The sequence below is a fragment of the Maniola hyperantus genome, chromosome 25 (assembly GCF_902806685.2).
Source record: "Maniola hyperantus chromosome 25, iAphHyp1.2, whole genome shotgun sequence".
NCBI classification, from domain to species: Eukaryota; Metazoa; Arthropoda; class Insecta; order Lepidoptera; family Nymphalidae; genus Maniola; species Maniola hyperantus.
In genome coordinates this window covers 878,663-906,469 of record NC_048560.1, presented here as the reverse complement: position 1 = coordinate 906,469, position 27,807 = coordinate 878,663, and the positions used below count along the sequence as shown (strand labels likewise).

The window sequence follows — 27,807 nt, the reverse complement described above, 5'->3', positions numbered from 1 at the left end:
GTTCATATTGTCTATTCATCGCACGATGAAATCACGTCGCATCATCGCGCGATCGATGACAATAGGACGGCGCCGTAGACTATGGCCAAAACCCTTCTCACGGTGAGAGAAGACCCGTGCTCTGTAGTGAGCCGGCGATGGGTTGATCATGATGCAAATGTTTGTGTTTCAGAGAGCCACGACGGCAAAGCCAGCAAACCAGTGCAAACTGCGGTCAAAGCGAGAATGCACGAATGTCAAATTTGCAATAAGAAATTCCTGTAAGTATTATTCATATATTAGATGATGCCCGCGACTTCGTCCACGTAGATTTAGGTTTTTTAAAAATCCCGTGTGATTATAGAATGGCACCGATTCCTTTGTCTTTCTCTAAACTAAATTTAGAGTATCTGCATCCTTTTCTTTTTAACATTGCTAAAAAAGGAACGGAACATGACTCCGTTCTACGTTAGGTCTAAGTTATAATAACTATCTGCATGCCAAATTGCAGCCCAATCCGTAGAGTAGTTTGAGCTGTGCGTTGATTGATCAGTAAGTAAGTCAGTCAGTCAGTCACCTTTTCCTTTTTAACCGACTTCAAAAAAAGGAGGAGGTTCTCAATTCGTCGGAATCTTTTTTTTTTTTTAACCGACTTCAAAAAAAGAAGGAGGTTCTCAATTCGTCGGAATCTTTTTTTTTATTTTTTTTATTTTTTTATTTTTATGTATGTTCCCCGATTACTCGAAGACGCCTGGACCGATTTTGAAAATTCTTTTTTTGTTTGAAAGGGTATACTTCAAAGTTGGTCCCATTTAAATTTGGTGAAGATCTGATGAACATCTTCGAAGATAGATACTGGAACTCCTCAACGGATAAGAGTAAATTGCTCGCGATCAGTGTAATAGCTTAGTAAATAGTAGATTTTTAACCAGTCATAGCATAATTCCATGGGACCACTAAAAATTGTGAAATAAATTTTTTTTACAAAAAAAATAAAAACCGACTTCGATACACAAACACTAAAAATTGAAAAATAATTTAATTTATTACCGAATATATTATGTATACAAGAGTTAATATTATAGTTCCATAATAATATTTTTTGGGTGCCAAATGGAGGTGCCATTGTGGAGTCTCATAAAAATATGAAGTCTAGGCGATTCGCGCAGCTAAAGCTAATTGGCACCGGCACCATAAAGTATTATTATGGAACTATATTAACTCTTGTATACATAAGATATTCGGTAATAAATTAAATATTTTTATATTTTTCAATTTTTAGTGTTTTATATATTTAGATTCACCCGCTTGGTTCATACCGTGGGCAATTTTTAAATCGTAATTAGCACGGCAGTTTGATCCGCTGTCCAAACCGCACGGATCCATCCGCGGTTTGGCACGCAGTCTCAGATGCATGGGTCCGAACTCTACGTGTGGAGGGCCCTATTAACTAGCATGTGTATCACGGGTCTACGTCCATGATGAATAAATAAATAAAAGTTTATTCAGCTCACAAAACAAGAAAAGACAAAAAAAAAAGCAAAACATACAAACCAAATATTACAAATTAAAAAAAAAATTAAAACTAGGTAAGCTTAAAACTACGAGCTCGACAGTATTAAAAAGAAAAATGATGTCTTGTTTGAGCTGAAAAGGCTACTGCCTCAGCATGATGCTGCAGTATTTGACTACTGCAGCGCTGATTTTCAGGCAGAGCCCTAGTGTCATGATGATTCTGTTCTGACGTGTCAGATCCCGCGCCCTGCTGACGGGCCACATGAACATGCACAGCGGCTCGCGCCCCTATACCTGCAACATATGCAGGAAGACCTTCGCCTCCAAGTACACCCACCAGTCTCATCTCAAAACACATCTCGTAAGTATCTGTTCCTGCTGACGGGCCACATGAACATGCACAGCGGCTCGCGCCCCTATACCTGCAACATATGCAGGAAGACCTTCGCCTCCAAGTACACCCACCAGTCTCATCTCAAAACACATCTCGTAAGTATCTGTTCCTGCTGACGGGCCACATGAACATGCACAGCGGCTCGCGCCCCTATACCTGCAACATATGCAGGAAGACCTTCGCCTCCAAGTACACCCACCAGTCTCATCTCAAAACACATCTCGTAAGTATCTGTTCCTGCTGACGGGCCACATGAACATGCACAGCGGCTCGCGCCCCTATACCTGCAACATATGCAGGAAGACCTTCGCCTCCAAGTACACCCACCAGTCTCATCTCAAAACACATCTCGTAAGTATCTGTTCCTGCTGACGGGCCACATGAACATGCACAGCGGCTCGCGCCCCTATACCTGCAACATATGCAGGAAGACCTTCGCCTCCAAGTACACCCACCAGTCTCATCTCAAAACACATCTCGTAAGTATCTTTATCTACTCTCATAATTATCTTAAGGTGCAAGACACGGTCTGCCTGCGAAATTCAAATTTAATTTGGTTTTTCGCAATTCGTAAACTAATACGACAAAGTAGACTTATGGCATTCAAATTGAGTCTCTAGCAGTATCATCTTCACAGGCTTATATTGAAAGTGTCCAGTTTAAGAAATTAGTCAAAATGACTAATTTGTGAGTAGTTCACGTCAAACTCATTATTTTGACTAATTTCTTAAACTGGACACTTTCAAGTAAAGATTTTTATATAAGCCTGTGAAGATGATACTGCTAGGGGCTCAATTTAAATGCCTTAAGCCTACTTTGTCGTAATAGTTTACAAATTGCGAAAAACCAAATTAAATTTGAATTTCGCGGGCAGACCGTGTCTTGGACCTTCTTGATTATGTAATCAATGTGTGTCACATATTGGCCTACTTTATTCAAATACATCTATAAAATAAAAATCAATCATTATAACACTGATTTGTTCGAAAGTATGCAAAACAATGCCTAACGGCGGTTATGCACTGCACCGATCCGAGTCCGTGAAAATACGCTCCTTTTTGTTTTGTATGGGAACCCAGAAGACGCAGGTTGAATCCAGTGGCGTGCAGGGCATAGAGGCATAAATGCACTGCTTACCCCAGTTGTAATAGCTCAATGCATATTTTTCATTAGGACCTGTCAGTAAACAGATTCCTACCTAACTAATGCCTACCCTGGCTTCAAACACTGTGCACGCCACTGGTTGAATCCTGCCGGCTTCGCAATTTTTGATATGTTAAATACATATCAAAAATTGCGAAACCGGCAGGATGTATTTAAAATTATTTAGTAATATGGTATTTGCCTACTTTTGAATTTGATAAATATTATTACTTTATTATAAACTAGGATAAAAATAATGACGTACGCTGAAAAAAATATTAAAATCCAACAAAGATTTACAAAGTTACAGGCATTTTAATATCGGAGTGTAATAGAGTCTTCTAATTTAGTGGTGTCAAATACTGTTAAACTTACATAATATAATATCAATAATTGTTATTAAAATTTATTGATAAATAAACACGTTAAAAATATAACACTGACTAAAAAAAAAAACACGATACCTACCCCACTTGATTTCATCTTACTTTGAAAATTGAAAACACTACTTTCATGAATACATTTCAATTTATTTTTGGTGATGTAACCAAACGAGTCGCAGGGAGCCGCTGGATTCAGGCGCCGCAAGACCGTGACGTGTGGAGTGGAAGTCACTCCAAGAGACTTATGTCCAGCAGTGGACGTCTATCGGTTGATGATGATGATGATGATGATGATGACGTGACCAGAAATTACGGTTTTCAAATTTTCCCCCTTGCGTGTGCTATAAAACCTAGGTACCTACCTACCTGATAAATTCATGATTCAAGGTCCATGGGAAGTACCCTGTAGGTTTCTTGACAGACAGACGGACGCACAGACAGACGGACGGACGGACGCACAGACAGACGGACGGATGGACGCACAGACAGACGGACGGACGGACGCACAGACAGACGGACGGACGGACGCACAGACAGACAGACGGACGGACAGACAACGAAGTGAGCAAAATAAACTACACCATCAAATTACCCGAAAAAATAAACTAGCAAAAAGTCTATGAACGCGCACTATCGTTAATCGAACAGTATCGGTAATAAACAGAAATAACAAAAATTTCGACTATTGTATTATTTATGTATCAAATCAAAGCATCAACAAAAATAACAAAATTATTTAACTTATTTATTAACACTTCGTAGGTATTCGATGGGAACAACAAAATCATTTGATATGCTAAATTTATCATCATATCGATGTGGTGCTATTTAACATTAGTTGACTTGCTATTTTTAACCATATTCAATGCATCGGTATTTTTAGCGCATGACGTAATCGGTCGCAATCGGTAGGTATAATGTCGTCGCGCGCGCGTTTTGCACCGCGCGCCCCCTTCGAAATTTAATTTCCTGGAATCTTCGCGCTACCTACTTAAGTACCTACTGCAGCTACTTAGAACGTAGGTATAGGTCCTAACTATAATAATTTGTATTTTTTGATTTAATAATATTTTTTTATTTAAAATTGATAAGTTTTGGTATCGCAGTTAATCAACAAACTTTAATATGTGTTAAATTAACAGGTTAATAAATAAATTGGTCACCTCTATCTTCTATCCCTTTCTCGCAAAACGAAAATTTGTAGGAAACCGCACGAAGCTACTATGGTATTAGTGAGGTGTGACGTCAAAATGCTATATCGCTATCTCTGTCTAATCAGCAGGCCGATTCAGAACACTTCGATAACATAATTATCGAACGATTCGGTAAGTTGTCGTACGATAAGATGTATTTTCAATTCAGAATAACCGTATCGACAGTAAAGTTGTCGAAACCGAAACCGAATCGAACGAACATACGTAGATATCGTACGATTACGACTATCAAACGCTATTCACAACAACTTAATCGAATAAGATTATCCGAACGTCCGATAATTTTGGATGATTACTTATCGAAAGCTACAGGGCATCGGATATCCTACGTACCGCGTTAGATACTGTTATTTCGTAAAAAAAATGTTCGGGGCCACAATTTTAAGGAGTCTTAAGAAGATGAAACGAAGACTATACAAGTCTTCTGAGACTTTAATAATTATGCAAAAATAAAAAATCGGTCAAGTGCAAATCAGACTCACACACGAAGGGTTCCGTGGAATGGTACGGAACTTCCGTCCCATCGTACAAGAGTTTTTATTAATTTTTAACTAGCTTATGCTCGCGACTTCGTCCGCGTGGACTACACAAATTACAAACCCCTATTTCACCCCCTTAGGGGTTGAATTTTCAAAATTCCTTTCTTAGCGGATGCCTACGTCATAATAGCTATCTGCATGCCAAATTTCAGCCCGATCCGTCCAGTAGTTTGAGCTGTGCGTTGATAGATCAGTCAGTCAGTCACCTTTTTCTTTTATATATTTAGATTTTCATGGCGACCATTTTGAAATTTTTATTATTTGTTGTATAGTGGGCAGAAATACACATTCAAGGAAAATTCAACTCTCTACCTATTATAGTTCACGAGATACAGACCGCTGAAAGACGGACGGACTGTGGAGTAATATAATCCCGTTGGCACCTTTCGGGTACGGAACTCTAAAAACCGCCCGAAAAAATTTACAATTCAAACTTAAAATTGATTGACAGATGATTGACATCTTTGTGGTATTTACGAAGATAGCTTTAATAAAAACTTAAAACTGTAGTAGTAACTATATTTCGATGTTTTTCTTTTGAAATCAACAATTTATTAGGTTATCCTTATCATTTTAAATTATGACTTTAGTTGCCTTCAAGATGATTAAAAGTAATTTATTAATGCTTAACATGAATTTAAAAACAAGTAAAATTTTGGTAAAATAGCATACTTTGTAAATGCTCATGTAATCGCACTGTATTTTATTGATTACGGTATAATAAAATTTTTATGATACCGTAATCGACATCGAATCGTATCCTTCTATCAAACGTTCTGAATTGCACGACAAAAAAATTTCGATACGAGATCGATACCAAATCGTATCGACACGGTATATTATCGAAGGGTTCTGAATCGCCCTGCAGGAATATTTAAATGCTGATAACTTTTTTGTTATTTGATCGATTTAATTAGTTTATTCAGTTTACGTCATTATTTTTATCCTAGTTTATAATAAAGTAAAAAAAAAATTGAATTCAAATACCCAATTTTGGTATGTTTATCTGTGCGTTCCCAGGACCGACCCCGGCCGTACAAATGTAAGCAGTGCGAGAAGTCCTTCTTCACGGTACAAAACCTGAGTCAGCACGAGAAAACCCACTCTAATGTCAAGGATTTTGTTTGTAATGTCTGTGGTAAGTACTTTTCAGGGTTCCGTATCCGAAGGGTGCATCTAAAGGGTTGTTCAAGTACAGGAATTAGATAAATATTGGGGCCGATTCTCTTGTACAGAATCTCTAAACTAAACTAAATTAAGAGGTCTAAATCTAGTGCTATCCTTTTCCGCAAGCAACATTATGAAAGGGATAGCAATAGATTTAGACGTGTCATTTTAGTTTAGTTTAGAGATTGTGTACATCGGAATTAGCCACAAAATAGATTGTGTACAACGGAATTATAACGAAACTAAATTATTTTATTTTTAATGGGCATCAGTATTTTTAACATAACTTCACAATAATGTTAATAGATGGCGCTGTTATGGAATAGTGGAATTATGGGATACGGCGAGGTCTTGTTCGGGGCGAACCACTAGTGATATTAAGTATGGATCATTTGAAAGTTGAATGAATGAAATGAGTTGAATGAATCATTTGAAGTCTATACGAATAAAAAAGATTTTCATTTTCATTTCATTTTCATTTTTCATTTTGTTGTTTCCCAGGTAAAGCGTTCGGAACTCAACACAATTTAGAAGTCCACGGCGTAGTACACTCAGGGAGCAAACCCTTCGTGTGCGGAATTTGCGGAAAAGGGTTCGCGAGGCGTGCGGAAGTGCGGGACCATATGCGGATACACACAGGTATTATAACAAGTATATAAAACTAGCTTATGCCCGCGATTTTGTCCGCGTAGACAACACAATTTTAGAACCCCTATTTTACCCCCATAGGGGGTTACCTAAAATCCTTTCTTAGCGGATGTCTTAGCTATCAGCATGCCAAATTTCAGCCTGATCCGTCCATTAGTTTGAGCTGTACTTTGACAGATCAGTCAGTCACCTTTTCGTTCTATATATTAACTAGCTTATGCTCGCGACTTCGTCCGCGTGGACTATATAAATTTCAGACCCCCATTTAACCCACTTAGGGATGGAATTTCGAACAAACCTTTCTTAGGTATCCATACCTACTCTTTATAAAGAACACAACCTCAAAATTGCATGTCTCTAGAACCAGCGGTTTAAGCTGTGTGTTGATATATAAGTCAGTCAGTCAGGACTTTGAATTTTATATAATATACATATTTACAAAAAAAAAATTTTGTAAGGTGAACGCCCATTTAAATGCGATATCTGTGGAGCGAGCTTCACGCAGAGATCGAACCTGCACTCCCACAAACGAGCAACGCATTTAGACGACAAGCGGTACCACTGCACTCAGTGCCCCAAGAAATTTAAGAGGAGACGGTGAGTATACAGGGTGTAACCAACGCTAGCAAAAACTTGGCGTTATTGTTATTGTAGTATAAACACATAAACACATTATATGTATATAAGCGAGGCGAATCTAACCCCTAAAATGCCACAAGCAATTTTAGACTTGCCTTTACACAAGTTTAAAAAATGTGTTAAAAGTATGCTCCTAAAAAAAGCATATTATACAGTCGCAGACTATGTAAACGATAAAAAAGCTTGGATTTGACTCGCTCCAGCAATGCACGGGGCTGCAATGGCTTGTATAATAACATTGTAAATTGAAAAATTAAAAAGAGCAACCGCCGAGTTTCTTGCTGGTTCTTCTCGGTGGGAACGGCGTTCCGAACCAGTGGTAAATTAAAACTACCTGACTATTCATAAACACTTGTAAAAAGTTTACATGAATAAAAAAACATTCTATTCTATTCTATTCTACTCTATTCCATTCCTAACCGCCCCGTTCCCACTTGTCGTTCGTCGGACAGGGGGTTTTTATCGGACGTTCCAATGGCAGAAACATTTTATACAGGGTGTAGCCAGAACGCTAGTAAAAACTTAGCGTTATTGTTATACCTAAACACAATCCAATACCAATAACCATTTGCCTCATTTTGTAGTTTTAGTGATTTGGTATTTTTCAAACCCGCAATGTATAGCGTTATATATAAATTCCTAGAACTATAATATGTATTAAACTAAAAATATAACATACTAGCTAATGCCCGCGACTTCGTCCGCGTGGATTTAAGTTTTTTAAATTCTGCGGGAACTCTTTCATTTTTCGGGATAAAAAGTAGCCTATGTCCTTCCCCGGGATGTAAGCTACCTCTGTAAAAAAATTCATCAAAATCGGTTAAACCATTGGGCCGTGAAAAGCTAGCAGACAGACAGACAGGCACACTTTCCCATTTATAATATTAGTATGGATTGTCCGTCTGTCAGGTTGCTGGACAACCCTACCACAAAGGTGTCTTACACGGGTGAACGTCCGCTGGCGTGCGAGGTCTGCCACGCCTCGTTCGTGTACCCCGAGCCAGAGATTATTTATTTACAAACTAGCTGATGCTCGCGACTTCGCGTGGAATTAGGTTTTTAAAAATCCGGGATAAAAGTAGCCTATGTCACTCTCCAGGTCTTAATCTATACCCATGCAAGAAATCACGTCGATCCGTTGCGACGTGTTTGAAGGACAAACCAGCAAACCAACAAACAAACACACTTTCGCATTTATAATATGGGTAGTGATTTTGAATAAAATGTTTGATTAGATTTGATTTGTCAGGTTGCTGGACTACCACATAAAGGCGTCTCACACTGGGGAACGGCCGCTGGCGTGCGAGGTCTGCCACGCCTCGTTCGTGTACCCCGAGCCAGAGATTATTTATTTACAAACTAGCTGATGCTCGCGACTTCGCGTGGAATTAGGTTTTTAAAAATCCGGGATAAAAATAGCCTATGTCACTCTCCAGGTCTTAATCTATACCCATGCAAGAAATCACGTCGATCCGTTGCGACGTGTTTGAAGGACAAACCAGCAAACCAACAAACAAACACACTTTCGCATTTATAATATGGGTAGTGATTTTGAATAAAATGTTTGATTAGATTTGATTTGTCAGGTTGCTGGACTACCACATAAAGGCGTCTCACACTGGCGAACGGCCGCTGGCGTGCGAGGTCTGCCACGCCACGTTCGTGTACCCCGAGCATTACAAGAAGCACGCCCGCATACACAGCGGGGAGAAACCCTACAAATGCGAGGTAAATATTCATCACACACAAAAAATTAAAAAATTGTTAATTAATCTATATATATAAAAGGAAAAGGTGACTGACTGACTGACTGACTGACTGACTGACTGATCTATCAACGCACAGCTCTAACTACTGGACGGATCGGGCTGAAATTTGGCATGCAGATAGCTATTATGACGTAGGCATCCGCTAAGAAAGGATTTTTGAAAATTCAACTCCTAAGAGGGTGAAATAGGGTTTTGAAATTTTGTAGTCCACGCGGACGAAGTCGCGAGCATAAGCTAGTTAATCTATCTAAATGTATAAAAGGAAAAGGTGACTGACTGACTGACTGACTGATCTGATCAACGCACAGCTCAAACTACTGGACGGATCGGGCTGAAATTTGGCTTGCAGAGAGCTATTATGACGTAGGCATCCGCTAAGAAAGGATTTTTTAAAATTCAATCCCTAAGGGGTTGAAATAGGGTTTTGAAATTTTGTAGTCCACGCGGACGAAGTCGCGGGCATTAGCTAGTTAAATAAAAAATCCAATGATGTTGGGTCACTATTATTAGGTTTTTAGAAAATCCCATGGGAACTCTTCAATTTTCCGGGCTTATGTCCTTCCCCGGGATGCAAGCTAACTCTGTATCAAATTTCATCAAAATCGATTGAACTGTTGGCTAGCAGACAGACAAACAAGACGCACTTTCGCATTTATAATATTAGAATGGATGATCAACCCATTGCCGGCTCACTACAGATACTATAGGCTACTTTTTATTCCGGGTTTTTTTTTTTTTTTTAAAGAATATTAGCCATGTTAAATGACTAATATTCCCCTTTCCTCTCCAAATAAGTGTCACGCTTGTGCTAGGAGTAGGTACGACAATAGTGCAACGGGCGGGGTTTGAACCGTCGACCTTTCGGTTTTCAGTCCTTTACCGGTTGAGCTATTGAGGCTATAAATTAAAGAGTTCTCATGGGATTTTTAAAAACCTAAATCGACGCGGACGAAGTCGCAGGCATCATCTAATTGTATATAATAGTGACCCAACATCATTAGATTTTTTATTTAATTAACTAGCTTATGCTCGCGACTTCGTCCGCGTGGACTACACAAATTTCAAACCCCTATTTCACCCCCCTTAGGAGTTGAATTTTCAAAAATCGTTTCTTAGCGGATGCCTACGTCATAATAGCTATCTGCATGCCAAATTTCAGCCCGATCCGTCCAGTAGTTTGAGCTGTGCGTTGATAGATCAGTCAGTCAGTCAGTCACCTTTTCCTTTTATATATTTAGACTAGCTTATGCTCGCGACTTCGTCCGTGTGGACTACACAAATTTTGAACCCCTGTTTCACCCCCTTAGGGGTTGAATTTTCAAAAATGCTTTCTTAGCGGATGCCTACGTCATAATAGCTATCTGCATGCCAAATTTCAGCCCGATCCGTCCAGTAGTTTGAGCTGTGCGTTGATAGATCAGTCAGTCAGTCAGTCAGTCAGTCAGTCGCCTTTTCGTTTTATATATTTAGATTAACAATTTTTTTTAATTTTTTGTGTGCGGAACTTTTGCAGGTGTGCGGAAAGGCGTTCAACTCGCGCGACAACCGCAACACGCACCGCTACGTCCACAGCGCCCGCAAGCCGTACGAGTGCGTCGTTTGCGGAGCCGGATATATGCGGAAACAGCTGCTCTACCATCACATGAACACTAGCGTGAGTTGCTAACACTTTTCAATAGAATAGAATAGAATAGCTCCACTCCTCTACCCGATAAGCCTCAATAGCTCAACGGGTAGAGGAGTGGACTGAAAACCGAAAGGTCGACGGTTCAAACCCCGCCCGTTGCACTATTGTCGTACCTACTCCTAGCACAAGCTTGACGCTTAGTTGGAGAGGAAAGAAGGATATTAGTCATTTAACATGGCTAATATTCTTTAAAAAAAAAAAAAAATTAAAAAAAAAAAAAAAAAATTGAATAGAATGTTTTTTTATTCATGTAAACTTTTTAAAAGTGCTTATGAATAGTCAGGTAGTTTTAATTTACCACTGGTTCGGAATGCCGTTCCTACCGAGAAGAACCAGCAAGAAACTCGGCGGTTGCTCTTTTTAATTTTTCAAATTACAATGTTATTATACCGTACTATACAGGCCATTGCAGCCCCGTGCATTGCTGGAGCGAGTCAAATCCAAGCTTTTTTATCGTTTACATAGTCTGCGACTGTATAATATGCTTTTTTTAGGAGCATACTTTTAACACATTTTTTAAACTTGTGTAAAGGCAAGTCTAAAATTGCTTGTGGAATTTTATTATAAAATACTAGCTTCATATAAAATACTAGCTTATGCTCGCGACTTCGTCCGCGTGGACTACAAAATTTCAAACCTCTATATACCTTAGGAGTTGTATTTTCAAAAATCCTTTCTTAGCGGATGCCTACGTCATAATAGCTATCTGCATGCCAAATTTCAGCCCGATCCGTCCAGTAGTTTGGGCTGTGCGTTGATAGATCAGTCAGTCAGTCAGTCAGTCAGTCAGTCAGTCACCTTTTCCTTTTATATATATAGATATTACACTCATTCCCACAAATGACTTTCGCACCTTCCAGAGGCGGAGCGCAGGAGTATCGAATCGAACTAATCCAGTCAATCACAGATGTTGGTGAAGACTGTTAAGCTCGTGCACGTCACTCTTGTTGGTCCCGGCCACGGCAGAATACCAGCGCTCAGGTTTTATTCTTAAAACCTGCAGCATTAATGCTGAGCTGGGGACATTTCATCTTGTGCCAAGTTGTTGTTCTACTTCTTATTGTCTACTAACCATTAATTTTAAGTTTGGTTGCACCTTAGGCATAAGATGAATAACTCCCCCCCCCCCCCCCCCCCCCCTCGTGATAGGCAGCCAGCTACCCATTATTGTCTATTGTCGACTAACCATTAATTTTAAGTTTGTTTGTACCTTAGGCATAAGATGAATAATCTCCCCCCCCCCTGGTTTTAGGCAGCCAGCTACCCATTATTGTCTACTAACCATTAATTTTAAGTTTGGTTGTACCTTAGGCATAAGATGAATAATCTCCCCCCCCCCCCTGGTTTTAGGCAGCCAGCTACCCATTATTGTCTACTAACCATTAATTTTAAGTTTGGTTGTACCTTAGGCATAAGATGAATAACTCCCCCCCCCCCCCTCGTGATAGGCAACCAGCTACCCAACCAGCCTGCCAACTGGAGGGAGGTATGTGGGACTCGCCGGCCGAGAGGCGACCAGAAAACCCACTTAGGGGTGGAATTTCGAAAAATCCTTTCTTAGCGGGTATCTACTCTTTACAAGGAACACACCCTCCAAACATGTCTCTAGGACCAGCGGTTTAGGCTGTGCGTTGACATATAAGTCAGTCAGTCAGTCAGGACTTTCTTATATGTACAGATTATTTTTTTTGTTTCCAGGGTCACTTAGCGGAATCGATCGTAGTGAATCATCCGAGGGTCACTGAAGTGGGTGAAAAAGTTGTATGTATTTTTTTTTAATTTTTTTTTAATTTTTTTTTTCATTTAGAAAACCAACAGCTAAACATTTTACATAATTGTAGCCTTACTCTAGACAATCAGTAAGCCAGTAAAGTTTTCACAATAAAGTAAATTTACTATTACTATTCAGGCGGCGCATGACCGTGACGAGTGGAAGTCCCTACAAGAGACCTATGTCCAGCAGTGGACGTCTATCGGTTGATGATGATGATGATTACTAGTACATAATATCCCGATCGGGTAGATATACTTATATTGTAACGGATAATAATTCACGCGCCCGTCGAATTCTTTCTCTCTCGCACACTCACTATCTATTAATATATTAATTTTTTAATTTAATATATTAATTAGATTTAGATACTTAATCTAAGGCTTAGTGTAGCGAATTAGAACAATTTCTTGTAATGCTAGATATTAGGTGTTGAATAAATAAATAAATAATAAAAATCTGCACTGTTCTACGATACCTGTAGGGCAGTGGCGTGCACAGGGTTTGAAGCCAGGGTAGGCATTAGTTAGGTAGAAAACTGTTCACTGGCAGCTGTGTTAATGAAAAATATGCATTGAGCTTACAACTGGGGTAAGCAGTGTATTTATGCCTCAATGACCTGCACGCTACTGCTGTAGGGCGATTGTCTAAAACCTGCATCAATCATTATTACAATCTCAATTGTTCTGATTGGCTGAATTTGTGCGATTCTTGTTGCAACAATGCATTGTGGCCAATAGTGAGCGAGCATTAACCAATCAGAGATGATTGCGATCGTGACATTGTAGCTGTCAAACAACCGCGGTAGGGCCACAGTTGTATTTTTTTTAAATCAAAAATGCGTTTTTTATTTTCCCAGTTGGTCGTTGAGAGTAAGACAAACAAATTACCTGTAAGTACTATTAGATATTTATTATGTTATTTATTACTAGATGATCCCGCGACTTCATCCGCGTGGATCTAGGTTTCTAAAAATCCCATGGGAGCTCTTTGATTTTCCGGGATGAAAAGTTGTTTATGTCAATTTCCGGGGTGCAAACTATCTCTGTACCAAATTTTATATAAATCGGTTAAACGAACTTTAAGATTCCCATGGGAACTCTTTGACACACACACAAACACACACAAACACACACACACACACATACACACACACACACACACACACACACACACACACACACTTTCTCATCTCAGTACACTTATTATAAATGCGAAAGTGTGTTTGTTTTTGGTTTGTCCTTCAATCACGTCGCAACGGAGCAACGGATCGACGTGAGTTTTTGCATAGGTATAGATAAAGACCTGGAGAGTGACATTTGACATAGACTTTTTATCCCGGAAAAGGAAAGTTCCCACGGGATTTTTAAAAACCTAATTCCACGGGGACGAAGTCGCGGGCATCAGCTAGTTTCTAATATTAGTATGGATTACTTCTTGAACGATGGTACGGAACCCTTCGTGTGCGATTTCGACACGCACTTGACCGATTTCTCGAAATCTGATTTTTTTTCAGATATTTGCGACTTCCGAAGAGTCTGAAGCGTTAGGATCTGATGAGAAAAACGGTATGTATTTTGTAGTTATACAGGGTGTAACCAGAACGCTGGCAAAAACGAAGACAGAGTACTGATGATTACTGATATGATACCACAAGAAAAAACCCGAAAATATATTTAAAAAATTTTTGTAAAATTTCACGATATATTGCAAATAAAACATCCGACTGACGCTAGAGGTCAACGAACGTTTCGTAAGTGGGGCACTCGGAGTCAATGCCGCGTCGTAGGCGGGAGCATTGACCCGAGTTTTGCACGCATTGCGGGTTTGAAAAATACTAAATCACTATAACTACAAAATGAGGCAAATGGTTATTGGTATTGGATTGTGTTTTTCGTCTGGTGGGAGGCTTCGGCCGTGGCTAGTTACCACCCTACCGGCAAAGCCGTGCCGCCAAGCGATTTAGCGTTCCGGTACGATGCCGTGTAGAAACCAAAGGGGTATGGGTTTAATAAAAACTGCCATACCCCTTCCAGGTTAGCCCGCTATCATTTTAGACTGCATCATCACTTACCTCCAGGTGAGATTGCAGTCAAGGGCTAACTTGTATCTGAATAAAAAAAAATAAAAAAAGGTAGTATAACAATAACGCTAAGTTTTTGCTAGCGTTCTGGTTACATCCTGTATACAAGACACCAAAAGCTTAATTTGCTATAAGCCGCTGAAACAGACAAATCTGTATGGTGCAATATGTAGCATGCGATATGCGCCGCCCGCCCTCCCACTGTTAAACATGCAGGAAAAGCCAGCCACTTGGTGGACGGACGACATCAGACGAGTCGCAGAGAGCCGCTGGATTCAGGCGGCGCAAGATCGTGGCGTGTGCAAGTCCCTACAAGAGACCTATGTCCAGCTGTGGACATCTATCGGTTGATGATGATGACGATGATGATCCGCCATATTGGTTTTGTCATGACGTCACATAGTCGCGTGGAGAAAACTCACAAAAATCTATTGAGTAGTTTCGCAACTATGAGGGAACTGATGAACCGACAAACAGTTTATTAGTCAAGTCACCTTTGACGACCTCCCTGACGCAGTGGTAAGTGCTGTGGTCTTATTAGTGGAAAGCCCCGGGTTCGATTCCTGGCAGGGATTTGGAATTTTATAATTTCTAAATTTCTGGTCTGGTCTGGTGGGACGCTTCGGCTGTGGCTAGTTACCACCCTACCGGCAAAGCCGTGCCGCCAAGCGATTTAGCGTTCCGGTACGATGCCGTGTAGAAACCAAAGGGGCATGGGTTTATTAAAAACTGGCTTAGTTAAAACTTCCAGGTTAGCCCGCTTCCATCTTAGACTGCATCGTCACCAGTAGCGTGCAGGTCATAGAGGCATAAATTCACTGCTTACCCCAGTTCTAAGCTCAATGCATATTTTCATTAAGACCTGCCAGTAAACAGGTTCCTACCTAACTAATGCCTACCCTGGCTTCAAACCCTGTGCACGCCACTGATCGTCACTTACCACCAGGTGAGATTGCAGTCAAGGGCTAATTTGTATCTGAATAAAAAAAAAAGGTGTAATACATGTATCATTATTTGTTAATTTCAGAAAAAACAACTATAAGTTTAGTGCAAGCGAGTGAAGATTCTACACTATTGACTTTACGTAAGTAATTATTATAATTTTGACGACACCGTGACACAGTTTATACTTCTTTGGGAGCCAGTGGTCAAAGTCTTATGTGTCAAACCTTTTTTGCAAATAAAGATATATGTTAAAAAAAAAAAAAAAAATCTAATTTAATTTTTTTTTAATGTATAGACTGGCGCTTGGCTATAGACCTTGTGGCGTTCCTGACAATATGGCGCCTCGTACGTCATCGTGACGTCACCTGTTCGTAAACTTTGATTGTCGGCTACTGTTGAAACTACGACTTTACAAGCAGTTGACGTCATCAACCATTCGGCCAATCACAGTCGTTTACGATCACGTGACTAAAGTAGACGACAAAATTATTTTCTTTCTCTTAAAATATCACGTGTTTTTCTTAACTGACTAAATATAGTTGGTTTCCAAAATTCATATTCAATACGGATACCATTATTAGCCAAAATTCATATTCAATACGGATATTTCAATATTCAATACGGTTGCGTTAGTTAAACTTTGTTTAGAAGAGAGCACAATCGTTTAAAAGTCAATAGAATCAGTACCCTTATTTTTGTTTGTCCTTCAATCACGTCGCAAAGGTGCAACGGATTGACGTGATTTTTTGCTTGGGTCTATAGCCAATTCTTTATCTATATAAAGATCTGGAGAGTGACATAGGCTACTTTTTAATCCCGGAAAATCAAAGAGCTCCCCCCGGATCTTGAAAAATGAAAATCCACGCGGACGAAGTCGCGGGCATCAGCTTGTATTCTATTAATTTTCCCCTTGTATTTGTCGACAGATAATGTGGAGGGTGATATGGACCCCCTAGGCGAAAACTCCCTCGAGGACCAACAGGTGAGAAAACAATATTTTAAATATGTAAAAGGAAAAGGTGAGTGACTGACTGACTGATCTATCAGCTCAAACTACTGGACGGATCGGGCTGAAAATTGGCATGCAGATAGCTATTATAACGTAGGCATCCGCTAAGAAAGGATTTTTGAAAATTCAAGCCCTAAGGGGGTGAAATAGGGCTTCGAAATTTGTGTAGTCCACGCGGACGAAGTCGCGAGCATAAGCTAGTTTTATGTATAAAATTGGATTCATAAAATTGCGCGCTAAACAAGTAGTCCAATCTGAAGTTATGCGCAGGTCATAGACAGGATTTAATACACAAGCTTGGCTGAGAACGAGTTTAAGGGCGGTTACGCGCTCATTCACGAGTCCGCCAAAATACGTTCCGAAGATGTCATATAACTATTTGTATGGTAGCTTTATGACATACTAGACGATGCCCGCGACTTCGTCCGCGTGGATTTAGCTTTTTAAAAATCCTGCGGGAACTCTTCAATTTTCCGGGATTATTTATTTATTTTTATTTTTCATGTACCAAAATTGTAGTTACAAAGTAATAATAAATTAAGTTACATTGGAAATGCTTATCTCTAAACAGAGATTTCTTCCAGCATCCCATTCAGGGTTGTGAGTAAGGCGTATCAAGAAGTGGAATAGGTCTACGGTACTAGAATCTAATAAACTACATAAATATCTTATAATAAATACCCAAATCAACTTATATACAATAATAATACTTATAATAAATAATTATATGCATAATATATGAAAAATATAAATACATATAATGAGTATGTCCTTTCCCGGGATGTAAGCTATCTCTGTACCATATTTCGTCAAAATCGGTTGAACGGTTGAGCCGTGAAAAGCTAGCAGACGGACAGACAGACACATTTTCGCATTTATAATATTAAGTATGGAAGTATGGATGACGTAGATATTTTTATATCCGTATTTTCACGGATTCGGATCGGATGAGTGATGAGATTACAAAGCCTCCGCTGTCCGTCCGTCTATCTGTCTGTCTGTCAGTCAGTCAGCGGGCTGTATCTCGTGAACATGAATAGGTATAGCCCGTTTCCATCTTAGACTTTAACATCACTTACCACCAGGTGAGATTGCAGTCAAGGGCTAACTTGTATTTGAATTTAAAAAAGACATGTAATATTTTTTTATTTACAGTCAAGCCCCCAGTTCCGGTTAGTGCCAATCACCCTCCCCGACGGCAGTAGTGGGTGGGTGGCCATCAACACTTAGTGGACTTGGCATACTCAGTCCACCGCTGGGCAAAATCGTGGGACATTAATCAAGTCGAATACAAGTGTAATTTACCCCTAATGTAATGCCCTAAGCGCTGTATCCATGTCCACTGCTGGGCAAAATCGTGGGATTAAAATTAAAGGCTATACTTTATCATTAAATACAAAAATATCGTAAATATTCATCATCATCATGATCTACATGTTCCACTACAGAGCACGGGTCTCCTCTCAGAATGAGTAGGGTTTTTGGTCATAGTCTACCACGCTGGCTTAGTGCGGATTGGCAGACACACCTTTGAGAACATTATGAAGATCTCTCAGGCATGCAGGTTTCCTCACGATGTTTTCCTTCACCGTTAAAGCAAGTGATATTTAATTACTTTAAACGCACATAACTCCGAAAAGTTAGAGGTGCCCGGGATCGAACCCCCGACCTCCGACTAGAAGGCGGACGTCCTAACCACTAGGCTATCACAGCTTCGAAATGTATTACGTTTATGTGAATATTAATTTATTATGATTATGATCGTAACTAAATTTTAGAGCTTAAAGTATGCGCATCTTTTTCTTATATCCATTTAAAACTGCCAAACCTCGTGATTATAAGTCGCGCAAATTGCTAATGCGAGTGCCCGCCATTTTAGTAACGTCAACACTAGAATAAACTTTCGAGCTGATGGTATATTTTTATTTCGGCTGACGTCAAAATAACGTCATTAATGAGACATGGTTCCACCGCAATTGCAATTTGCGGGACTTACGCGGTGTCCTGCGTGAGCGACGAATACGACGCGACACGACGACGCGACGTAATGCCGTTACACGGTAAGCACGGTATGCCGTTGAGTTGATCGCGTTCGTCGCGTCGCGTAGTATTCGTCGTTCACGCAGGACACCGCGTTAGTCTTGAGCATAGTGTTTAAAGGGCCTTAAGGCTTTTGAGCCTCAATAGCTCAACCGGTATAGGAGTGGACTGAAAACCGAAAGGTCGACGGTTCAAACTCCGCCCGTTGCACTATTGTCGTACCTTCTCCTAGCACAAGCCTGACGCTTAATTGGAGAGGAAAGGGGAATATTAGTCATTTAACATGGCTAATAATCTTTTGTTTAAAAAAAGGGGGAATGCCGATATTAGGCCCAAAACGCGTTTATCAACGGCGTTTCCCATCAACGTAGCGTAGTAGCGCCAAACATGAAATTGGAAATGTGTATATTTCTATAAGTAGGTATACGGGTATAACCAGAACGCTGGCAAAAACGAAGATAGGTGAAAGTACTGATGATTACTGATATGGTACTACAAACGCGAAAAAATATATTAAAAAAAATGTTTTGTAAAATAAAACATCTGACTGATGCTAGAGGTCAACGAACGTTCCGTAAGTAGACCACTCGGAGTCATTGCCACGTCGCGTCGTAGGCGGGGCATTGACCCGAGTTTTGCATGCTATACATTGCGGGTTTGAAAAATACTAAATCACTAAAACTACAAAATGAGGCAAATGGTTATTGGTATTGGATTTTGTTTAGATAGTATAACAATAACGCTAAGTTTTTGCTAGCGTTCTGGTTACATGGTCCTGTATATATATATTTTTTTTGTATAAATTAGTATTAATTTTAAGTTTTCAATTTTATTAGCACCAATAAAGCCTGTATGGCAGTTTTCCTACAGAACTTGTTATTTTATTACCATTTAAGACTCCATACCCGAAGGCCTATTACTGCCTCCGCTGTCCGTCCGTCCGTCCGTCAGTGGGCTATTCCTCGTGGACCGTAATGGTTAGAGGGTTGGTATATTTATTTCTATTGCCGCTATAACTAATCCATACTAATATTATAAATGTGAAAGTGTGTCTGTCTGCTAGCTTTTCACGGCCTAACAGTTTAACCGATTATGATGAAATTTGCTACAGAGTTAGCTTACATCCCGGGATAGGACAATTATGGTTTTATCCCGGAAAATTAAAGAGTTCCTACGGGATTTTAAAAAACTTCAATCCATGCAACGAAGTCGCAGGCATTATCTAGTACCTAATAATTTAAAAATGGCCGCAGTGACTAAATAAACAGTATTTCTTGTACGTTGGTACGGAACCACGAAGGGGGCAAGTCCGACTCGCACCTAACCGATTTTTCAGTTGGTCTAACCTAATCCTCAAATTGGCGATTTCGCAAGTAGATGATAGCGTGTGGATTTTCCATAACACTAGTCAGACTACATCGAATAGAATAGAATAGAATAGAATGTTTTTTTATTCATGTAAACTTTTTAAAAGTGCTTATGAATAGTCAGGTTTAATTTACCACTGGTTCGGAATGCCGTTCCTACCGACCTTTAAAAAAAGATTTCGGCTTCGTAGAGCTTTGTCTCTGTCACTCATATCTACATATGTGTCGTCGGTCTCAACCATTGACTTATTATAGTAGAGTAGAACAAGGGATAAACAAATTCACTTCGCCCAAGTGGCCCGGTTTGCACACATATAAATAAATAAAAAATAGCAACAACTTCACTTTATTATGTTTATAATAACAGAAAAAAAGGATAAAAAATAGCCTAATTCACTCTCCAGGTATTTAAGTAGATCCATGAAAAAAAAACACGTCAATCCGTTATTCCGTTGCGACGTGATTGAAGGACAAACCAATAAATCAAAAAACAAACACTTTCGCATTCATAAATAAGGGGACCTGCTACCTAGTGATTAATTAAAAAAAAAACTACAACTCAATCAAAAACATTGTTTATTTCTATACAATTTACATTTGTTTTCGCGACTTAAGTGCTTCCTCCTAACATTAAAATATATTGTATTAATTACATAGACTTTACAATAAAATAAAACGAAATCATTTCTTTATTAACGTAAATAAACTATTTACATTTTTCAACATAATCATAAAATGTACTTCTTTTTCCAACGTTAACTTTTCTATACATTTTATGAACTTCTTGGTGCGAAAAATTTGCCTCTTTGTAAGATACAATCATTACATAATATAAAATTATTAAATTACTTTTTAATAATTTTTGTAAATATAATAAATATATATTTGAGCAATTATATTAATAATGGCACATCGTAGCAAAGATGTAAGTAATTTTTTTGTGAATGTAAATTAGAATGTACCTACATAGATACCACACTGTTGCATTTGGCAATGAGTTAAAATTGAATATATGAGTTGAAATGTGATTTTTAAATGAAACGCATGATACTGCTGTACATACAAGTACTATATATACTAACTATGTATATGTACTTGATAAGTAATATTTGGAATAATGTACTTACCGAAGTTTCAGTGCCTTTTTTGTCATAAGTTTACATAAACTAAATCGTAGCGCTGTTCTGGATATTCAAGAGATTGCACTCTCTTTTTATACTAGGGTAGTACCAGAAAATATTATGTCAGACCAAAATAACTTTGAATTTTAACTTGAATAAAAATATCAATTTTCAATGTAGACATTTTACGTAAAAAGTGTAGGTAAATATAATATGTAACTTCACTTTTTAAACAAATCAAATTCAAAGTTTTTTTTTTTCATATTGTAAAGGGTTTCAGGTAAAGACCGTATTGTCTTATTTGTGTTGAATATTGAATTCGGAAGTTTTTTCAAAACATTGCTATTACACTTTTACAATTTAATTCAAATAATTGAATTTTAATGGAAATTAATTCAAGACTAATCGAATTAATTCTCTAGCAATTGAACTACTTTTGAATAATTTACTCAAACTACCGAATTCAAGTAGGTATGTACTAAAAATGGTAGTGTTAAATGAAAGAAGTTTGTTTGTGTTGACATGTATTTAATGTTTTACCATGTAACTACAAGTACCTACTACCAATGCAATGTCTAGAAATAAAAGACAAACTAAAAATAGAAAATAATTGTTACATTACTCTTAATAAAATATTATGTAAAATGCTAGAGTGCCTTTTGTTATGTATCGCCGAGTATCTTAGGCATGGTTTCGTGCTATGTATGTGTAACTCAATAGATACCTACTATGAGTTTTGTAAATGTTCACTCGTTAGCAACTGCGTAATCTATAGGTACATTGGTATGAAAAGACTTGTCCTTGAACTGACTGATCTAAACCTAAACCGCTGAGGTTGGGTTTTGCAGTTTTGGAAAAAAGGTCTTTTTATAACTTTACGCTCATTGAGAAAGGATTTTCGGAAATCACACCGCTCAAGGGCCGTTAATTAGGGTATGAAAGTTTATATGGTACTCCGTCATTTTTCAAGTTATATACATGAAATACATTTCAAGTTTTTTTTTTGGAAATTCCACCCCATCACCGATTCACAAAAAATCCACTTGAACGAAGCCGGTGCCTAGTATATTTTTAACGCAAAAATATAGCACTCTTAACGGTTTCGAACTACAATTTGACATACAAATAATTTACGCAGCCGCTAACATAAAACTTTGCGTAACTCACAGTAGCCCCTACCATACATGTTATGTAGTGAATATCATATTACAAGTATATTTGAGCGTGATTTCGGTCATTTGTATATAATATGTCGGGCGTAGGCGGTTTAGTAGTAAATGTTGTAAAATCTCTGAATCATCGTTTATACAAACTCTAATTGAATGCATAATTTTCGGAAGAATTTAGTGCATTCTTCAAAATTAATGGATGCATTAAATTGTCACTGAGAATTAATTGTATTCAATTAATTTTACAAACGGTGATATCATGTCTTCTATCTAAATTAAGGCATTAATACCATTATTAATTTAATTTTACAATAAATACTGCTAAAAAAGGATATAGGAATTTGACAGCACTGTGTCATTTTTAGTTAAATTTTCACAATATCTCATACAACATTTTTGTATCATTCTAATTACAAAAAACATATACCACCTACTGGAAACCAAATAAAACATATCAATTTCTCGTTCCATAACATAAAAACATAGTCAAGCTATCACGACATCGAAGTCCTAATGCTAAAACATTTATTTTTTTCATTTATTTGAAAATATTTCCTAGAGAAAAAGATATGCATCTATTATTCTGATAACAATGGATTTTTTAGATCAGCTATTTTTAGTACTATTACTGTTTTTTTATTTAATTAATTTTGTGCCGACTATAACACTGTTTACGATATGGAAACAATTGACATATCAAATCAAATATTAACTACATATTTCTAATCAAAATATTTACTATTGGGAATTTCATGACGAGGTAAGATCACTTTTTTTTTGAAATCGCTAACAAAATAAAAATATTTCTAGGTTGACTAGGTTTAGTAAAAATCTTGAAATATATTTTCTTACTTCAAATACGGTTTCATTGTTAGCAATCTCTTCGAACTAGAGTGTAAATTTCGACTGTATGGTAGAATTGAGTGTCACATCATAAACAGTTATACAGACGTGCTGCCACAAAGTTTACACCACACATCTATTCTATAGTATAATAATAACGAAAAATACAGCAGTATTCATAGTATCCGTGTATCCACCTAATTCTATAAAACCAGTAAGTAACGGCTCAAAATTTTGCAGGTTATCTTTAATTGTAATAAAAAAAAGTTAATTGCCAAATTAAAGAATACGACGAAAAATTAAAATGAAAACTTTAACTGATCAAAAATGTTAAATTGGTCAGTGAATTTTGCTGACATTTATTTTTTACGTTAAAGCCCCCAACATTTTAAAGTGGATCTCAGTAATAAAACTATTAGTTCGAACAAAGACCCTGCATATGTGCAGGTTCTATAAATAAATACAAAACATTTTTATACCAAAAAAAACCTGCAGAATCTGAACGTACTCAATGAAATATTGTGCAGCCAGGCGTTATTCAAAACTTACATTTAAATCGAATCGTCAAGTTTTACTTTTATTATCGTTTTTAAGAAAAATTTATAGAAAATCTGTTTACTGTCATATTTTTTCCACTAGTCGAATATAATTGACATCGCAATGACACTTACTACTAGCCTAAAGAAGACGCTAAACTCTATTTATCTTATAATTACATATTTTGGTTCTTAAAAATGGATAAAGGTACAATTTTACTGTACACAAAACTAAACTGACAAGACAAATCTGCCGTCGTTTAACTAAAAAGCCGTTAAGTGCAAAACAATATTTTTTTAGTTATTGCCGAAAAAGCAAGAATTTCTATAAAATTTCGAAAAAAACAATACTACACAGACCAAGGATTTAAGTTTGGTCCTACGTAGTATTTTTATTTAATTTTTGAAAATTCAGCCATGGTAATAGTCAAAAATATATTATCCAGTTAACTAGTTAAAGAACTAACTATTGCTATTAATTGTGTGCAAGAACATAAAATAGCGAGATAAATTTAGTACTATCAATTTTCCAATCGCTTAATAAATTTTACCTGACGAATTTTGCCATTATAATAGATTTTCAATACAAAAACTGTCAAAACGAATTCTGAAACTGTAAATCGGGTCTTAGTATTTTAATTGTCAGAACTAAAAATCAAATTAACGGCATCCACGCAAAGCACACCGCTTTTTTATTTTAGTCTTTATTAATTTTAGTCTAAGTAATTAAAGTTTTGTGTATAGTAGAATTTATACCAATATATATTAAAATGATCGTATGATGGTATGTATGTATTTAGAAACGACTTGCTCCACTATTGTTAAGCTGAATCATTACATTCGCTAAAGAAATATTATTGATAGAATTTTCAGAATTTCTTTGTTTAATTTTTTGCCGCCACATCCGTTTAATCTCGTGAAATAAATAAAATTATTGTACATTTTGAACCCTATTAATTCATTTATCTACAGTTCTGAAAATATGCAATTATAATTCACTTCATTCTTCAAATTAATAATTCAATACTCAATTCATTAAAACCCCTTGTTGCTATGGCTGCTAAAAATAAGCAAGTAATCCATAATAATTCGGAAAAGAAAATATTACGTACCTATAAGTCTCGGATTAATCTAGCGGAATGTTGTAAGCGAAAAAACGCACGCGCAATATTTCTCCGCCTCTTGTTCCACACATGGCACATTGTAGCGAAGTTTTTTGCGCTCGCATAATTCCGTTAGATTTTTCCCAATAAGACGTCTCCAACAGTTCACGCCAATGTCACGAAACACATGCAGATGCGGAAAAACATGCACACTCGAAAGCATGGGGCCTATCATAAAAGAGTTCAAACGAAAAAAATAAAACTTAAAATCATCTACCTCCATAAACCACTGTTACTTTATTCTCTTGTACAAATTCACAACTGCCGTTTGTAACCGTACAACCGAATCAGGCATGCAAAAAATAATTCAAATTCAAATAAAAATTTCAAGATAAAAAATCTACACCTATTTTCGCATCCTTGCGTACACTCGTATTCGCAAAACTAATTTTATTTAATTAATTAATTAATTAAAACTACCAATTAATTTTATCCGTCACTAAAAATGGGATATAGATAATTTTTTTAATGTGCCGCTTTCTAAACTCGAATTTAAACAAAAACCCCATTTTTCGATCGCCAAAATAATATAATATTTCATCAGAGAGTAAATTTGACGTCGTGTCTTTATTGACCATTTAAGTTGATTTATATAAAAATTTGATTTAAAATATTAAAAAACAAACGAACTAAATTTAGGTTCGCAAAAATATAAATTACATTACGAGTTTGAAAACGGCACCGAAATAGAATGATAAGAAACTAATAACTAAATATTGTGGCTAATTCCATTGTACACAATCTCTAAACTAAACTAAAATTGCACGTCTAAATCTATTGCTATCCCTTTCATAATGTTGCTTGACGAAAAGGATAGCATTAGATTTAGATCTGTTAATTTAGTTTAGTTTAGAGATTGTGTACTAGAGAATCGGCCCCATTACCTAAATTAATTAACTGAAATATGGGAATAATGCTTATAAATTCTAAGCCGCCCGCCAAAATAAACCAAAAATCAAAAATGCGCTCCGCATTGGACTTGGTAAGTCCAATAGAAAACTAAAAACAAAATTTAAAAAAGTGAAAAAGAAAAAATATGGAAATATAATCGTGTTATACTTGAGAATTGTTATTGTGTCTAATATTATATTAAATAAAAAATCTACCTGATAATGTCTTTATATGAGTGAAAAAGATCACAAATTATAAAAGTACTATCAAACAAACTTTTCTTGAGAATTTACGAATCGATACATTTAGACTTTAAAAAAGAAAACGATTTTTCGTTGTTTTTAAAAGAATCGACACTTATTTTTTACTGAATATTTTGTTACTCAAAAACCTCAAAATATTAATACATTGTTCAGTAAATATGTAATAAAAAAAAAAAGATGCAGCCAATTATTACCTTAGAGTATTGTACAAATAATATTTAAAGAATTACCACATTAATAGATTTTTAAATAACGAGATTTTACCTCAAGAAAAGTTTGCATGTAATAAACTCAAGGAATTATAGAAATTTTGCCATTGCGGGGAAAAATTACCGTACATTCAGGGGTGTTACTGTAATTGTGGTGCCGGAAAAAATGTATGTACCTATATATTTATTTTATAAAGTATTTTTTTTGGGCTTTTTCTTTTAGCAATGGCAATGCCGTCTTTCCCCCCATCCCCGCACTCGTAGTGGTGTGCCTGTGTGTGTCTATGTGTTGCCGTCCGTCTTGATATGTGTGTTTGTGTGTGCCCCGCCAGATCGCCGTTAGCTAGAAAGCAAATACGTTCATGTAAGTTTGCATGTATTGACACAGCACGATCGCAGCCGAAAAATGTGTTTGAGGTACCGTCAGTGTCACTCTGACGAGTTGCAAAATTAATATTGCCATATTAACGAACATCAATTTTCATGTCAAATCAATGTGTAAAAATCGAAAAAAATAAATGTGTTAAAAAACGAAGGAATTTTATTTCCAGATATATTTTTTCAGTTAGAACCTCAATATTTTTTCGTCCAGTATCGCATTTAAATGTTAAGTATAAAGTTAATGTTTGTAATAAAATATCACAAGTGGGGGCAGAAATAGAAAATGATTAAAAGTGAAACGAAAAAAACCAACAGAGAAACGTCAAAAGAACAAAAAAGAATAACATAAAATAGACATAAAATACGTTTATTAATACTCGTAACTCACTAACTCTTTATTTGTCTTTTTGATATGTAGGTAAGTGACTAATTTTTACCACAGTACACGCAGAAAGAACAAAATACTGGCGGTAGACAAAAAAAATATCGTTCAAAATACAAACAAAAAAATTATATAACTTTACACATCTACCCTCAAAACTTACATCTATTTTTAAAAGTACTTTTTGTAAAGATTTATTAAAATGTCTAAATGTTTAGCAAAAAAATGACAGTTATAATTGAGATACTACATATTTTTTGAGTGTATTTCGAACGATTTATATAATTTTCTAATATACCTACGCCAAAAAAATAAAATACAATTGACATTTTTCACAAACAGGTCAAGCGAATACAGAATGTGCAGTCGAGCTCAAAATGTCTATTTCGATTTTTAATACAATAATTTATTCAGCATTTTAAGTACAAATCTAAAATTCATTAAGCCTATTTTAAAAGCAATTAAACACATTGCCTTTCGTTAAAAATATACGACATTTGCGCCCGACTGCACATGATTATTTTACATCTTACTAATTAATTATTTAGATTTAGAAT

General features: G+C 36.9%; 2 protein-coding genes across 22 annotated transcripts in view; one reads left to right on the top strand and one right to left on the bottom strand.

Moving 5' to 3' along the window:
- LOC117993946 (zinc finger protein 543-like) overlaps positions 1-19,797 on the top strand; it is a 31,290-nt gene extending 11,493 nt beyond the window's left edge. Inside the window, exons 13-25 of the mRNA XM_069507279.1 lie at positions 173-260; positions 1,732-1,855; positions 6,188-6,305; positions 6,836-6,973; positions 7,441-7,579; positions 9,208-9,349; positions 10,904-11,044; positions 12,776-12,838; positions 13,708-13,740; positions 14,365-14,416; positions 15,959-16,015; positions 16,803-16,858; positions 18,041-19,797. Of these exons, the coding sequence (XP_069363380.1) occupies positions 173-260; positions 1,732-1,855; positions 6,188-6,305; positions 6,836-6,973; positions 7,441-7,579; positions 9,208-9,349; positions 10,904-11,044; positions 12,776-12,838; positions 13,708-13,740; positions 14,365-14,416; positions 15,959-16,015; positions 16,803-16,858; positions 18,041-18,115 (1,226 nt within the window). The 3' untranslated portion in view covers positions 18,116-19,797. The remainder of the gene's footprint in view (positions 1-172; positions 261-1,731; positions 1,856-6,187; positions 6,306-6,835; positions 6,974-7,440; positions 7,580-9,207; positions 9,350-10,903; positions 11,045-12,775; positions 12,839-13,707; positions 13,741-14,364; positions 14,417-15,958; positions 16,016-16,802; positions 16,859-18,040) is intronic.
- A 1,054-nt stretch (positions 19,798-20,851) lies between these two features.
- sm (heterogeneous nuclear ribonucleoprotein L) overlaps positions 20,852-27,807 on the bottom strand; it is a 369,904-nt gene continuing 362,948 nt past the window's right edge. For all 21 annotated transcript variants that reach the window (XM_069507183.1, XM_069507198.1, XM_069507201.1 and 18 more), the window contains one exon: positions 20,852-26,830. In XM_069507183.1, the coding sequence (XP_069363284.1) occupies positions 26,827-26,830 (4 nt within the window). In that variant the 3' untranslated portion in view covers positions 20,852-26,826. The remainder of the gene's footprint in view (positions 26,831-27,807) is intronic.